At 38.0% G+C, this 15,083-nt stretch overlaps 1 protein-coding gene across 1 annotated transcript in view; it reads right to left on the bottom strand.

The window, feature by feature from the left end:
• The window catches only part of PLPPR4 (phospholipid phosphatase related 4), a 41,432-nt gene that overhangs the window by 7,565 nt on the left and 18,784 nt on the right, over positions 1–15,083 (bottom strand). Inside the window, exons 2-4 of the mRNA XM_082686477.1 lie at positions 10,313–10,498; positions 2,868–2,997; positions 518–713 (exon numbers count right to left, since the gene is read on the bottom strand). Of these exons, the coding sequence (XP_082542603.1) occupies positions 518–713; positions 2,868–2,997; positions 10,313–10,498 (512 nt within the window). The remainder of the gene's footprint in view (positions 1–517; positions 714–2,867; positions 2,998–10,312; positions 10,499–15,083) is intronic.

Raw genomic sequence — 15,083 nt, 5'->3', positions numbered from 1 at the left:
GGTATTTTCTTGAGTTTTTCTGTCTTTTATTTTCTAAAATGCAAGAATAGAAGCTATACTGATCTTCTGGGTTTATACAAAGTAGATGCACATATAAAACTCTACCAAAAGGAAGGTTCATATGATTTTTTAAAAATACAACATAAAATGGAGATGTATATATAAATATTTAAGCTTCCATTTAAGTCAATATAAACATACTAAGATAAATCAACTGTGTTAACCTAAAACCATAAAGAGTCTAGGGTACCTCGCAAAACATGAATAGGATTTGGTGATATGAAGATTAGTGGCAAGAATGTGAGGCTGGTATTTTTGAGACAGGAGGATTTGGAATGAGCCACCAGAGTTTCTATGGTGTAACCACTAAAGAAATCATTGGATTGAAAATAAAGAAAAGAAAAATAAAATCAAAATCCTTATGACTGAAAAATGTATGCATAAAACAATCCCACAGTCGTTATTCAAGAACCATGAAAACACTGACATGGGAAGGTTAAAAATCTTCATTTCTGACCTGCCACTGTTGATAACTGTAAGGTCAGATCCTGAGCAAATATCTTCTACAATGTAGGAATTTTCTTTGCAAGACACATTCAGAGAGGTATAGTTTGGCTTGCACACAGTCAGAAAGTATGGTGCCTGATACCCTGTGGAGAGCTGTATGATATCCGTAATGAGAGCTGTAGAGCACAGTCCAAACACATGAACACCTATACACAATGGGAAAGAAATCCTGATTAAGTTAGTGCTTAATACCAACATTGTACCATCATCAACCATGTTTACTACACATTAATGTGGTGACCTGCAAATCTGTCGTGATCATTTTCTCTGAGTTTATTTAGAGAAAATAAGGATAGAAAATTCCTGTCCCTTTAAACCAGATAATGCCAAAATAAGGGCAATGAATACCAACAGTGTAGTCATTTGGAGTATTTTTAGTTAGTTTGGTTAAAAAGGACCATTCTTAATATTATTACTATAGGCCACTTGTCAGATACCTGGGGCATGTGAAGGTGACCAACTGTGTGATTTGAGGAGGATGAAATATGGGGAATGAGGCAAAAATTCAAAATAATTTAAAATTGCTTAGCACGTTTGAGCTTCTGGGGCTCTCTCTCTCCCCAGGACTCCGTAACTCCAGCCACAGTTGCCAAGCCCTACAGAACTGGTTCCAGCTCCCCACAAGCTGCAGTTATACCGGGAATGCTAATTAAAACAGAGAAGAGGGTAGGCGGGCCCTGTCATGGAAATAATAATCATATCTTGGATACAGGGCTGTGGGAGACTTCCTGCAGATTTGTAATTCAGAGATGATGCTCTTGTATCTCCCCGCCCAAATTCTTTCTTTTGCCTCCTGGCCCCAGTCTCAAACCATAAACTCACAAACTCTGATTCGGGCATGTTCACTGGAACTCCATTCCTGCTCCAAGTCCCTTGCATGGGAATCTAGCTCTGCTCACATACATTTGATCTGAACCTGGCTTCCTCTACGTCGTCTTGACACCCTGGATTCACTCTGACTTGACAGTCTGGATTCTGATTCATGATGTGCTCATAGAAATCAATACAAGAGGCAGCTGAGTAATTCATCAATAAACTCCTCCAGATAGTGGTCGTTGGCCTGCCCATTACCCTGTTTTCCACGTTCCTTTTCTGCCTATCCCTACCTAGTAATGACTCTCCCCATTCCTTCTCCACCTGATCATCTGGAATTCAAGATATAGGCCCTTTATTTCTACTTTCTAATTCCTAGCAGCATACTGGTCCTGGAGAGGAGTAGGCTTCAGTGGGAAAACCCATCCGTTTTTATCTTTGGAGAAGGAGCATCTCCAGACTCTCAGAGGATGGGGTTCTGGGACCTTATTCTCTGGGGAAGGCTGGACCATCCTCACAGGCACGAGGCTTTTCACAGAGGATATATGCCCCTTTGTCCAAAGCAATTGTTACATTAGCAAAATTGTTCCCTGAGATAAGCTATATGTACTGAAGACTTCTTTTCTTGCCTCAACTGTGGCCCCGCTAAAGGGCTTATTCGTGGCTCACCATCTCCAAGTACCTTGATCAGTGGATCAGAGCCTGGGCATTAAACCAGGCTTTTCCTCTAGTGGGAGAGAAGGTTATATCTAATTATTGTCTAGATATTAGATAAAATTACCTATTCTCTTGAGCTGAGAGGTTACAGGTAAAGTAATTTTTTACTGACTTACTGGGAATGAATGTGAAGCATTCATATTGGTGTGGTACACTGTGTTTTGACTTCTCAACTTGGTTAAAAAAGCAAAAAGGTCTGTGACTCAAACATTAAGATGGTGCCAGGCTAATCAGAAGAGATGCGGGTTTCGATTTAAAAAAAAAAAAAAATAGGGGGAAAAGTTAGAGGATATAACCAAGGAAAAATAGTCATGATTCAGTTCTGTATGGTGACATTTCCATGTGCAGTAGCTTCTGGATGAAAACACTCCAGAATTGAAATGGAATCACTGATGTGGCTAAACTAATTTCTGAAGAGTTATTCATTCACAATAGCCTGCCAACATTTATTCCCCATTTTAAAAAACAAACACACATCCAGAGAAACCATTTTAAAGTAAACTTATGCTTCCACCACAGCTAAGACAGAAATATACTAAAATGCATGGCATGTTAACTCTCAAAATAAGGACTATAACTGTAAATAACATATTACAGATACAAAGCTCCAATCTTGGTGTTTTAGCAGTTTTTTTGTATAATGTAGAACTCATCCTGTACCTGAAATTATACATCTAAATTATAGCTTTAAAAACTTAATATCTGTAATTAAATATAACATTTCTATTTGGGAAAAAATAATTCCTTTCTTTGTGGTTCCCCACACCCACCAACAAATCTGACGGCTCTTCTAAGGAAGGAGTTGAAATTGCAGCCTCCGGCATTTATGTTGGGCTCCAGTCCAACCCCATTTCTTCTTTTGGACAGGCAACAGTAGAGAATTCCTTCCCCTACCATAATCTGCAAAGACAGGATGGTGTTCAGAATGGACCTGATGGGTAACAAATGAATTCTAAGTTATCTCTTAACACATCATCGATTCAACAAGAAAAAGGTTTTTTTTTTTTTTTTTTTTTAATTTTACTTATTTATTTGACAGAGACTGATCACAAGTAGGCAGAGAGGCAGGCAGAGAGAGGCAGAACCAGGCTCCCCACTGAGCAGAGAGCCCGATGCGGGGCTTGATACCAGGACCCTGAGATCATGACCCGAGCCAAAGGCAGAGGCTTAACCCACTGAGCCACTCAGGTGCCCCAAGATATATTTTTCTATAAAGTGTTAGAGATGTGAGCAATTTCTCCTGAGTGGTTGAGCGAGCAGTGAGAAGCAGCAATCAGGGCACTGTGAAGAGCGCTAGTTGGATCTTCTGGGTGCCTATGGACTGGTCAAGGGTGAGATATGGTCCTGGCATTTTCTTGCGGTTGCAGCACTCAGTCTTTGGCCCTTTGTTCAACAGTATCCAGGGATGATGCCTTATTGCTTAATTGCACAGTTACTGATTCTGCCCTAATTCTTAGAGTCTTGGCATTTCATCTCTTATAGCACAAAAACAAGATGGCTGGGTGGGGGCAGGGGAAGGATAAAGTTAACACCAGAGCTAGGATTAGAAAATTTTACTAACATATCATTTCAATAAGCCAATTCAGAATTGAGCAGAAGGTTCCATCCATGGAAAGCATGCATGGGGTTAGAAAGCTGAGATCTATAACCAAACTGTCCAACAAAAATTTCTGTGATGATGAAAATATTTCCTGTCCTTTCCAATAGGGTCAGTCATCACTACCCACATGTGGCTATTGAGCCTTGAAGTTTAGCTACTACACATGAGGAGCTGAATTTTTTATTTTATTTCACCCCATTTAGTCCAGTATTTAAATTTCAAATTAATTTAGACAACAGAAATAGTCACATGTGGCTGGTAGCTATTTTGTTGGAGAATGCAAATTACAAAAGAATTTAGGTAAGCAGGGTACAATTTCTTAGGCACAAGATTAGAAAATGTGTTTACAGGGGTGCCTGGGGGACTCTTTCGGTTGAATGACTCTTGATTTTGGCGCAGGTTGTGATTTCAGGACCGCACACAGCGCTCCATGTGGGGCTCTGCACGAGACATGGAGATTCTCTCTTAAGATTCTCTCTCTCTGGAAGTGGAGATGCAACGTGGGAGGTTTGGCGGGTAGGAAAAGAATAAATGAAACAAGATGGGATAGGGAGGGAGACAAAGGAGAAGAGACTTAATCTCACAAAACAAACTGAGGGTTGCCAGGGGGAGGGGTGTAGGCAGAAGATGGTGGGGTTATGGACATTGGGGAGGGTATGTGCTATGGTGAGTGCTGTGAAGTGTGTAAACCTGTTGATTCACAGACCTGTACCCCTGGGGCTAATAATACAGTCTATGTTTATTAAAAATAAAAAAATTATTTTAAAAAATTAAATAAATAATTTAAAAGATTCTCTCTCTCTCTCCCTGTGCTCCTTCCCACCCCATGCTTTCTTTCTCTTTCTCTCAGGAAAAAAAAGAAAAAAAGAAAAAGGAAAAGGAAAAAGAGAATGTGTTTACAATGGACAGGAGCGGTAATGTAATATCAGAAAGATTAACATATTAAAGGTGTTAAGTTAAAAGTATATTTGCTGTAGGATTCTAGGACATAGGACATCAGGGAAGAGACCCATTGCATTTGGTCATCACTTCCTTCACAAAGTTTTCCTTGAAACACCCAACACCACCCTAAACTGAATTATATCTTCTTTGTGGTTTCCTTAGCACCTATCCTTCCTTTTTAGTATAACTCAGTGAAAGTGCACTTCAGTTGTTCATTTGTTTGTCTCTCACTAGACTATAACCCGCTGAGGGAAGGGCCTTTTCTTTTCTTTCTTTATTTTTTTTATTATTATTTTTTTAAGATTTTAATTAATTAATTAATTAATTAATTTAGAATGAGAGAGCGAGAGAGAGCATGAGAAGGGGGAAGGGCAGAGGGAGAAGCAGACTCCTCGCTAAGCAGAGAGCCTGATGTGGGACTCCATCCCAGGACTCCAGGATGATGACCTGAGCCAGGGCAGTCACTTAACTAACTGAGCCACCCAGGTGCCCTGGGAAGGGCCGTTTCTTATTCACCCTTTACTCTCACTGTCTAGCACAATGGCTGCCATTGTGGGGTTTGCATTTGTTACCTTCACTGTGGGATGCTTGTTGGCTGATTGGGCATTCAGGCCCTTAATCGTGCTACAAAAGAGAAGCAAGATTTGAAATTATGAGTCTTACTTACGTAAAAAATTCAAATATTTAAGATCACCATGCTTAAGAGATTGATTTGAAATGCGACATTGATTTGTAGACATGTGTGGAGCTGAGAAAAGTTGAATTATAGGAGATACTGGCAGTCTTAGAAATAAGGGATGATGTCACTTTAAAGGTCATAGTCATGATAAGGGGCTCAAATAGATTTTCTAAGGGAAACTTCCCAGTTCTCATTACTAGCTTAACATTTATTTTATGAAGTATTTAAAATTATAGTTTTTTTTTTTAAACTAATGACAGCCTACAACCTTCTATTTGGAGTATTCAATCTGTTATATTTAATTCTGTAGGTATCACGGTATGTGTACAATTATAAAGAATCTTAATTTGTATAAAAAATAATTGTTTAATGGAATCAATAACCATAAATGTGTGAAAATCATGTGGCATATATGATAAACATCTTGAAGATCAATTGTATAGAAATCACCAAAAGGAGGGTTTTTTTTTTTCAAATCATTTTAACAGTGAGTTAATTACTTATACTTCTTGAGAAATATCATCCTACACTATTACTTTAAGTTAGACACAGAAACACAGTAGGTCTTGTATTCTGCATAGATAGATGTGACACAAAACACCACACACATAGAATAAGATAGTGGTTATCTAAAATTCATCATTTCAAGAGAATTAACCACTCATTCCTGAAATGCACTCTTGCATGGTTAAAAGATATTGATTTTATCCTCACTTCCTCAAAAATAGTTCTGTGGATAAATTTTTTCTTCTCTTTTCAATTATAAGTGTAATGATTCACATTTTGTCCAGGAACGTTAAATTATATAAGAATTTATTTGTGTAGTGCCATTAGGGAAAAGTGTCTTAACATACAACACAGTAGTCATTATCTCAAATGACCTTGAGATTTCAGGCGTTTTATTTTAGTTGTTTAATATGTTCAAGACTCATATGTCAAGAGAGTGCTTTAATACTATTTGGCTTGATTATGGATAGAGGTTTCTTGTCATTATTTTGACATCTCCCAACTGTCCTCTCTAAGAAACACATCAATTTTCTCCTCACACTTCTATTCATTTAACCTTGATCTGTATGTCATTACATGAATTTTCAAAGTGGTTCAATTTGGTCCAAAGATGGAATTTTCCTCGGGGGGAGGGGAGATGTTTCCTGATGTATTTCTAAATGCGCCTGCTTGTTTCCTCATTCTGAATGGCATGCTGGTTGTGCTAAAATGTGGTTTCAGAGTTTAGGCTCTGACAATAAAATTATTTGCTGCTTTTGTCACTTGTAAACAGAAAACAATTTCTGACAAGTATCTTTTCACAATATTCTGTTTAATCTGTACACGGGCCAAAAAAGAATTTTTTGTTTCTTGTTGAATATCATGGGGAGGTTTTTGGAAGAGATTCTGAAATGGCTCTGCTTCAGGGGAGACACAGTGAATAATATATTTCTTTCTATTAATCATATGGGCACTGCCCTAGGAATATCTACCACAGGAAGAACTCACAATGAAAAAGTCTTTATTGGGGCATCTGGGTGGCTCAGTCCATTAAGCGTCTGCCTTTGGCTCAGGTCATGATCCTGAGTCCCAGAATGGAGCCCTGCGTAGGGCTCCCTGATCAGTGGGAGTCTGCTCCTCCCTCTCCATCTGCCCCTCCCCTCCACTCATGCTCTCTCTAGCTCTCTCTCTGTCACCCTCTCTTTCAAATAAATACATAAAAATTTTTAAAAAGTCTTCATTGTGGAAACAGCAAAAGAGAATGACAAAATAGTATTTATTATAGTGTTTAAATCTGTAGTGAAAGTCTTTTGGAAACCCTAATACATTTAATATTGTGTAAGGTTCCCATCTAGGATCTATAATCAAATTCCAATAGAATTCTCCTATAGAGTTAGATATATTTATCCTTTAATAAAATGTAATAAAAGTTAACTTCCAGCGAAGAGAAAGTATACATTTTTTTCTATTCATACAGATTACATGAACATTTAAAACTGCTGTTTTCCCTGAGATACAATCTCCAAAGGACTGAACAAAATGCTTATTTCATTATTACTTTAAAGTAAATGAAAAGTGAGCATTAAGGATGAAATTTTTCAATTCAAGGGCAATTTCAGAGACATAAGAAAATGTATTTCACAGACATGAAAGGAATTTTTATAGTTTCTGGTACAGCATCATGAAGATAGGTTATTTTTAAAATGTCTCTCAAAGCACTTTAAAAAATTTGAAAAGCAAACATTACGTGATGTATATTTAAATGCCTCTATCAAAAATCAGTTGATCTTCTTTTGTTCTTGTAAAGATTCTTTTGAAGAATATTGCTGACATGAGTTCTTTTGTTTTTCACTTGGTCTCCTCTCCAGATGAGTGGGTGAAAACCATGCCTCCCTTCACAGATGTGGCCTTTATTTATTTATTTTTTAATTTTTAATTTAAACATAATGTTGTTAATATACAGTGTAGCATTAGTTTCAGGTGCAGAATTTAGTGATTCATCAGTTGTATGTAACACCCAGTGCTCAATTACATCAAGTGGCCTCCTTAATGCCCATCAGAACTGGGCTTTAAAAACCATTTCCACATGAAGGATTCCTCTTGCTTCCCCACCTCCCTCCCCAACCCATTTTCTAACAGGTTAATGCTACATATACATAAAAAGAAAACAGCATCCTTGAAAGTTGGCCATTAGAGTCTACTTGCTATTTTTCACCTTTTCACCAAGAGGGGAAGGAGATTAGAACTGTAACTATGTAGCAAGATTAGAATTAGGGGCATGGGACAAGAGGACTACAGATCCCATAACACCAATGTTGAGAAAATAAATATTTTGGGAGAAATCTTTAAAGATAGAGGAGAAAATGAAATTGGAAAGAGATCTAGAAGATGCATGATATGTGTTTGAGAGAAAGGTACGAAAGCAATATTTGATGTGAGCAAAGTCAAGATTTGTTTTATACTGAGTTGGTTATCCAGAGCTACGAACCCAGTGTGAAAGAACCATGGACTCCTTGGAGTATTGTGGAGTTCTAAGTGATATGGGGGGATTTAGGGGATCTCAGAATATAAATATTTTCCTAGTTTGCCTCTTGTTCCATTAAGAGGCACGTAGCCACTATGGAGGGCCCGTGGACATCCTGAGATTTAGTGGGTCCTTTGTGGGAGGTATTGACACTGGGTTCCCCAGGTCCAGCTTGGTGAGAGACAGACATGGCAGATTCTCCCTGTCATTTCTCAAGGCTCCAGAAAGAAAGCTTTGGCCTGGAAGCCCCAGAAAACATCCCTAGATTGCATCTTAAGAATTTATTAAGGAAATGGGGGAGTCACAGATACAGGAACACAGTGATAAGGCCAAGGTTGTTGAGCTCAGGACATCTAACAGTGTCAGCAAAGGGATCAGTGTGAGATAAACGGGGTGAGCAGCAGCAGGAGTCACAGCTAGACTTGTCTTCCTAACAACTTCATAAAATACCCTAGGGAGGAAAGGCTTCTGGATATATAAAAAATCATTTAAATGAATAAATATCAAACATAGTCTCGTGTTAAATATCAATACAGTCATGAATATTTGTACAGAATTTTGTTTTATTTCAAGTATTCTATTACAATAAGTTTGAGGACTACACCCCAACTAGGAGAAATGCTTTCTGGTGTAACAGTTTAAAGCTTATATTCTTTTTGCTCTTGTCAAATGACTGATGATACAGATTTTTTAGTAAGTCGTTAGAGAAATGACAGGAAAGTGCCGTTATTCTGAGCAATACTGCCCTTTAGGTATGTTTTATTAGTTTGAATCGCAGCTATTTCCAAGCACATCATTAATAGTTCCGATCACACTAGAGTTAACTGGAGTTAAAATAACTCAGTTTATTTACAAAGTATTTGAGACCTTTTAAGTATGATTAAGTTCTGTGGAATATTAAGTTCTGATTTTACCTTCTGAGAATGTTTTGTATAATTTATTTTGAGTGTAAACATACGCTATAAATTAATGTAGGAGAAATTTTGAAAAAACAAATTCATAACTACATAAAAGTATAGACTTTGGAAGATTTATGTATAGATTTTTCTAAAATTGCTGATGTGTTGAACCAGAATTGGCCAATTCATTAGGGAATCTTGTAAAAACTCCATTCAAGTACAGCTTTTCATTTAATAACCACTTCCTCTGACATTCATGAGCATGATAAAAGCAAAGTAACAGTTCCTACTGGTAGAAATAAATGATGTTAACCTTGAAACATGTTTCTTGACCTTTATGTGGAATTCTGGGGGCAGAAGAGATGGTAAAAAGGCTTGTCCAGTCTTATTTATTAATGGATTAATGAAAAATGTGTTTACTCATAATGTGTAAGTTAACAAACTAAAAAGAATTATGTTTTACATTCAATTCCAGTAGGTTAGGACATTTCTTTATATTATATATGTAAAAATGCAAATGCCTCTTTTGCATCTAAAGTATTTTATGTTTAGTTTGTGTGCGCATGTGTGAACCAAAATGCCAGGAATGTGAGTTGTGTCCTTTTTACTTTATAATTGTTGGTACTCAGTGCTCATAATCAATAAAAAGTGCTAATCCAGTAAAAATATGAAACTGTGATATCAACATGCTATTGAGAAGAAAGTTCTTGGCCATATAATTATTTGTATTTCCCCTCCAACTTTCCAGACTTCAGATACCAAATCAACACATTAATTAGGAAATATATCAGAAATGTCATATTAGCTATTCAAGGGAAATTATGCAGTTACAAACATTTTTTAAGAATGATTTATAAAACTGAACATTAGAGACCCATTAATTTTTCAATTACACATCTTAACTTTTAATGCCAGTAATTTTCAACTTTTAAGTCACAGGATTTTCAAAATATCCCTAAAGACATGACCTTTCTTTTCCAAGATTTCGAGTTCACTTTTTGTTTGTTTTTAACCCATTTATTACACAAATGTGGTCATTCTTAGTTTTGGGAAAATGACAAATATAATTTGGGGGCAATTCTTACCGTAATTGCAGGTCCAGCAAAAGCCAAGCTCAGCAACATGAGGAATGGAATTGCCTCCTGGGTTGGTTCAATATAGGGCATGCTAAGACTCCGGTCATAGCAGCTAAATCCAGAGTGCACGGGTTTGAAGACATCCGTGAGTTCAAGGAAATACAGGCTAACCACCGATGATGCCAATATAGGCAACTGAGAAGGAAGGATATAGAAGAGCAATTTATTATTGTGCACAGGTCATACATAGGATCAGTGCATCTTTAAGTGGAAACAAATGGCTACTGCCCCTTCTCTCACCACTCTCCTCTGATCTCAGACTTAACACCTTTCATAAATGCTATGGCTTCTACTTTCAGAACATCCAATTCCCCTGTCACCAGCCTCCTATGAGCCCGTGTCATGTCCCTCACCTTTGCTCTCAGATCACGCCCTAACTGGTGGTGTACTCTCACTCTTCTCTCCCCACCCCGCCTATCCATTTTCCACCCAGAAAACCAAGGGGTCTTTGGAAAAAAATTTTTTTTATCATATCCCTCCCGATCATAACCACTCTAAGCGCTTTCCATTCTACCTGAAAAAGATCCAAATGTCACATCATGGAATACCAATTTCTGCATGAACTGGCTCTTGTTTCAGTTTCTTACATCATTCTGTATGATGTTTATACAACTCCCAAGCCCCTGCCCACTATAATCTAATTGGTTTCCACACTTCTCCTGAACAGTCGTATACATTTTTACCTAGTGTCTTTTGCATTTGCTGTTCCTTCTTCTGTTTGTGCTCTTCCTCTGGCTCTTGATATAAACTGTTTTCTTTTCATCATTTAATGATGACTTCCTGTCACCAGGCCCCCCAATAGACAGACAAGGCCACACAGGCTCTTCCCGGTGGCACTGGGCCCAGGAGGAAGTCAAAGGTCAAAGGCAGAAGGAATAGTGAAGATGGTGAAGCCCACGGGAAAACAAAAGCTGAGAGTCAGAGTTCAAAATCTGTGGTTCCCAAGGACAAGAATTGTGCTGCTTTTCCAGCCAAAACAAAGGAAAACCTCATCCCTAAAGAGGTCATTGTCCATGCGGCCAAGGAGAGGCCCAAGGCCAAGGCTGCTCCTCCTCCTAAGGGTGGTGAGTCTAAGACGGTACTTGAACCCCTGGTCAGGAAGACAGAGGCCCCCAACGGCTTGAGGAGGCTGGGCATATCCACCAAGCCCTTATTGTCCAAACGGACCAGTAGGAAGGCAAAGGCTGAAAGCTAGAGCTGCCATGGAGACATGGAGACCCTGCCTGAGTTGTTATTCCTCAACAAACCCTCACTCTATTTATTTCATTATAACCTATTTATCAACAAAGGCTTTTACACACACACACACACACACACACACACAATAGCCCTTGATTCATCCTTCCCTCTCTGCCCTTATCATCTTGCTTGACACTCTTCATGGCATTGATCATCAACCAAAATTACCTTGTCAACTTAATACTTCACCTGTTTATTTTTCGTCACTCTCTCCCCATCTCCCACAGAAATACATCCTCCATGAAGTGAGAGTCTGCCAGTGATGTTTATTTATTGCTGAGTCAGGGCACAAAATTGTTCCCGGCATGTGGTGGGCACGTAGTACATCATTTAATAACTTAATATTGCAATAAATACTTGTAGATAAATAACTAATTGAATAAGTTAAAAATCAGACTAGAGTTACCAGATTTAGTAATGAAAATACAGGTCACCCAGTGAGATGATAATTTCAGATAGGCAATGAGCAATTTTTAGTATAAGTATGTCCCATGCAATATTTGGGGGATACTTAAACTAAGAATTATTTGCTGTTTGTGTGAAATTGTAATTTCACTGGATGTCCTTTAGTCTCTCTGGTTAAGTCTATATTACACATTTACCTTCAAGACTTTGTATTATGGATTCAGTTATTTATTCACTCAACCTACAATATCTCAGGTACTATGTGGATGCGAGCTATAATATGGTTGAACAGGACATGGGCTTGGCCAGCAAGATTATGAGACACCTGCTGTCAGCTCAAGAGAAAATACTGCAAGTACATTGATGGTAGACCTCTCAGAATCTGAAAATTCAGTTTAAATCACACATATATTAGGAGTTGCTTAGCCTAAGGCTGTGTTATTTGTGGTGGATACAATATTTACTTGACTAAACAGAGCAGATTTTTGATGAAGACATTAGTGACCATTCATCATATCTGGTTGTTCAGTTAGAAAAATAAATTTACAAAACAAGATTATGCCTTCTATTCCCAAGAGTCTTTTTATAATGAGGTGAGAATTAAGTTTATTAGAAAAACTATTTATCTATAGAGATTAATCTGGCATTGTCCTGTTTTTCAGACTGATGCTTTTCAATAGAACAAAAAGCACATCAAAGCACTCACATTGGGGCACCTGGGTGGCTCAGTGGGTTAAAGCCTCTGCCTTCAGCTCAGGTCATGAATCCAGTGTCCTGGGATTAAGCCCCTCATTGGGCTCTCTCCTCAGCAGGGAGCCTGCTTCCTCCTTTCTCTCTGCCTGCCTCTCTGCCTACTTGTGATCTCTCTCTCAAATAAATAAAATAAAAAATTAAAAGAAAACCACCTTTCTCTCATTAGAACCCATGATCGTTTGTTCACTTCAAATATCTGATCATTTCTCCCCACCACTCCCCTCTCCTGTAATACACAACTAGGAGTTTTCATTTTCAACCAATAAAACATCACTTCATGCTGCATGTGTGTGATTGAGATTTTTCATTTAAATCCACGTAATTTTTCATTTAAATCCACTTAAATATATTTTAGTTTTAATTTAACAAGTAATGCATATAGCCCTTACTATGTGCTGTGAAGTTTCTGTTTTAGAAAGATTAAATAATTTTATTAATTTTAAACTCATTAATTTAAGACTTTTATGATATAATGTAGGTGCTATTATTATCCTTGTTTTTAGGTGGATAAGCCCAGTCTTCTCTAGTAAGTGGCAGAGGTAGGTTTTGAGCCCATGAATTGTAGCTCCAAAATCTTACTTCTTAACCACACTCTATGCTTTTTGTTTATCTTCAAAAATGGGATTAGAGTTTTAGGACAATGAAACACAACTAGCATCAATTAAAGGGGGGGCTATTTAGCTTAAAGTTCTGTTGTCTTCCCTAGTAAAGACATTATTTGCCATTGAATATTGTGGGTGATTCCTTTAGAATCTGCTTAACTGTACCAGTGAAGATATAGCTGTGAAATGAAAGTTCTATTCCTATATTGTGCGTGTCTGTGTGTGTACGTGTGTGAATATATATATGTAGATAGGGAGGGACACTCTGAATTCAACATACTGTAGTCAAACCAGGCGGGTCATATGGTTTTCAAGGGAGGTTCTAATATCAGCTCTCCCACTCACTACCACCAATGTGACCTTGGAAGTGCTTTCCTTAAATCTCAGTCTTCTTATCTGTGAAGTAGGTACATTGACAGTACGTACCCATCATCACAGGCAGCTGAAAGGATTAAATGAACTAGGGCAAGTAATTTTTAACAATACCTAGAATGAAGAATAGCTTATAAATGTTAGTAGTAGTATTATTGTTGCTGTTGTTATAACTATTAATAATATTATACTTGTCAAATGTCCCCTTTTTTGTAATTCTTTATATGGTAATCTATTTTGAAAGTAATTTCCTCACTCTTAATTCCCTAGCACTTCTTTTTAGGAATTTGTTTTTTATTTATTTATTTTTTATGTGACAGAGCACACACAAGCGAGAGAGGAAGAGAGAGAGCGAGCACGCAAGCTCAACCAGGGGGGAGGGGCAGAAGGAAAGGGAGAAGCTGACTCCCTGCTAAGCAGGGAGCCCAATGATGCAGGGTTCTAAGATCATGACCTGAGCTGAAGGCAGACGCTTAACCAACTGAGCCACCCCCACGCCCCTCTTTTCAATAAATTTTTATATGCTCTTCTTTACTATCAGTTGTCTGCTAGGTTAGTTGGAGCCTTTGCTCTGCTTCCCAAACGAAAATCTCCTTAAGGTGGGGGCCTAATCTTACTCATTTCTACACTTCCATGAATATTACATATCAGAGTGACTTCTAAATATATATGTATATATATGAATATAATAAATTAGTTTTTGAGTAAAAATTAATTTCCCTCAGTAATGTTATGCACTTTAGTCATTTCAGACATCAGCTTTCTTTCAAGATTTTTCCTAGTGACACAGTTTTTCTACCCATGTATTATTAATAGCTTTTACAGTTCTTCTTTTTTTTTTTAAAGATTTTATTTATTTATTTGTCAGAGAGAGAGCGAGTGAGAGCGAGCACAGGCAGACAGAGTGGAAGGCAGAGTCAGAGGGAGAAGCAGGCTCCCTGAGGAGCAAGGAGCCCGATGTGGGACTCGATCCCAGGACGCTGGGATCATGACCTGAGCCGAAGGCAGCGGCTTAATCCACTGAGCCACCCAGGCATCCCAGCTTTTATAGTTCTAAAGAAACATATTTCAAGACCCTCATTTGTTTTCAAAATAATCATATTTTTCTTCTTTTTGATGTTTGTTTCTCTGGATTTTTAAAATATCTTTTACTCCTTGTATTCTAATTTGTTTTTAAGAAATAGTGATTTGGGTATGCCTGGGTAAGCATCTGTCTTCGGCTTGGGTCATGATCCCAGGGTCCTGAAGTCAAGTCCTGCATTGGGCTTCTTGCTCAGCCGGGAGCCTGCTTCTCCCTCTGCCTGCCACTTCCCCTGCTTGTGCTGTGCCTCTCTCTCTCTTTCTCTCTC

The sequence above is a fragment of the Mustela nivalis genome (genome assembly GCF_964662115.1).
Source record: "Mustela nivalis genome assembly, chromosome: 10".
NCBI lineage: Eukaryota > Metazoa > Chordata > Mammalia > Carnivora > Mustelidae > Mustela > Mustela nivalis.
The sequence above is the reverse complement of the archived record's forward strand: the minus strand, read 5'-3'. Positions and strand labels throughout refer to the sequence as shown.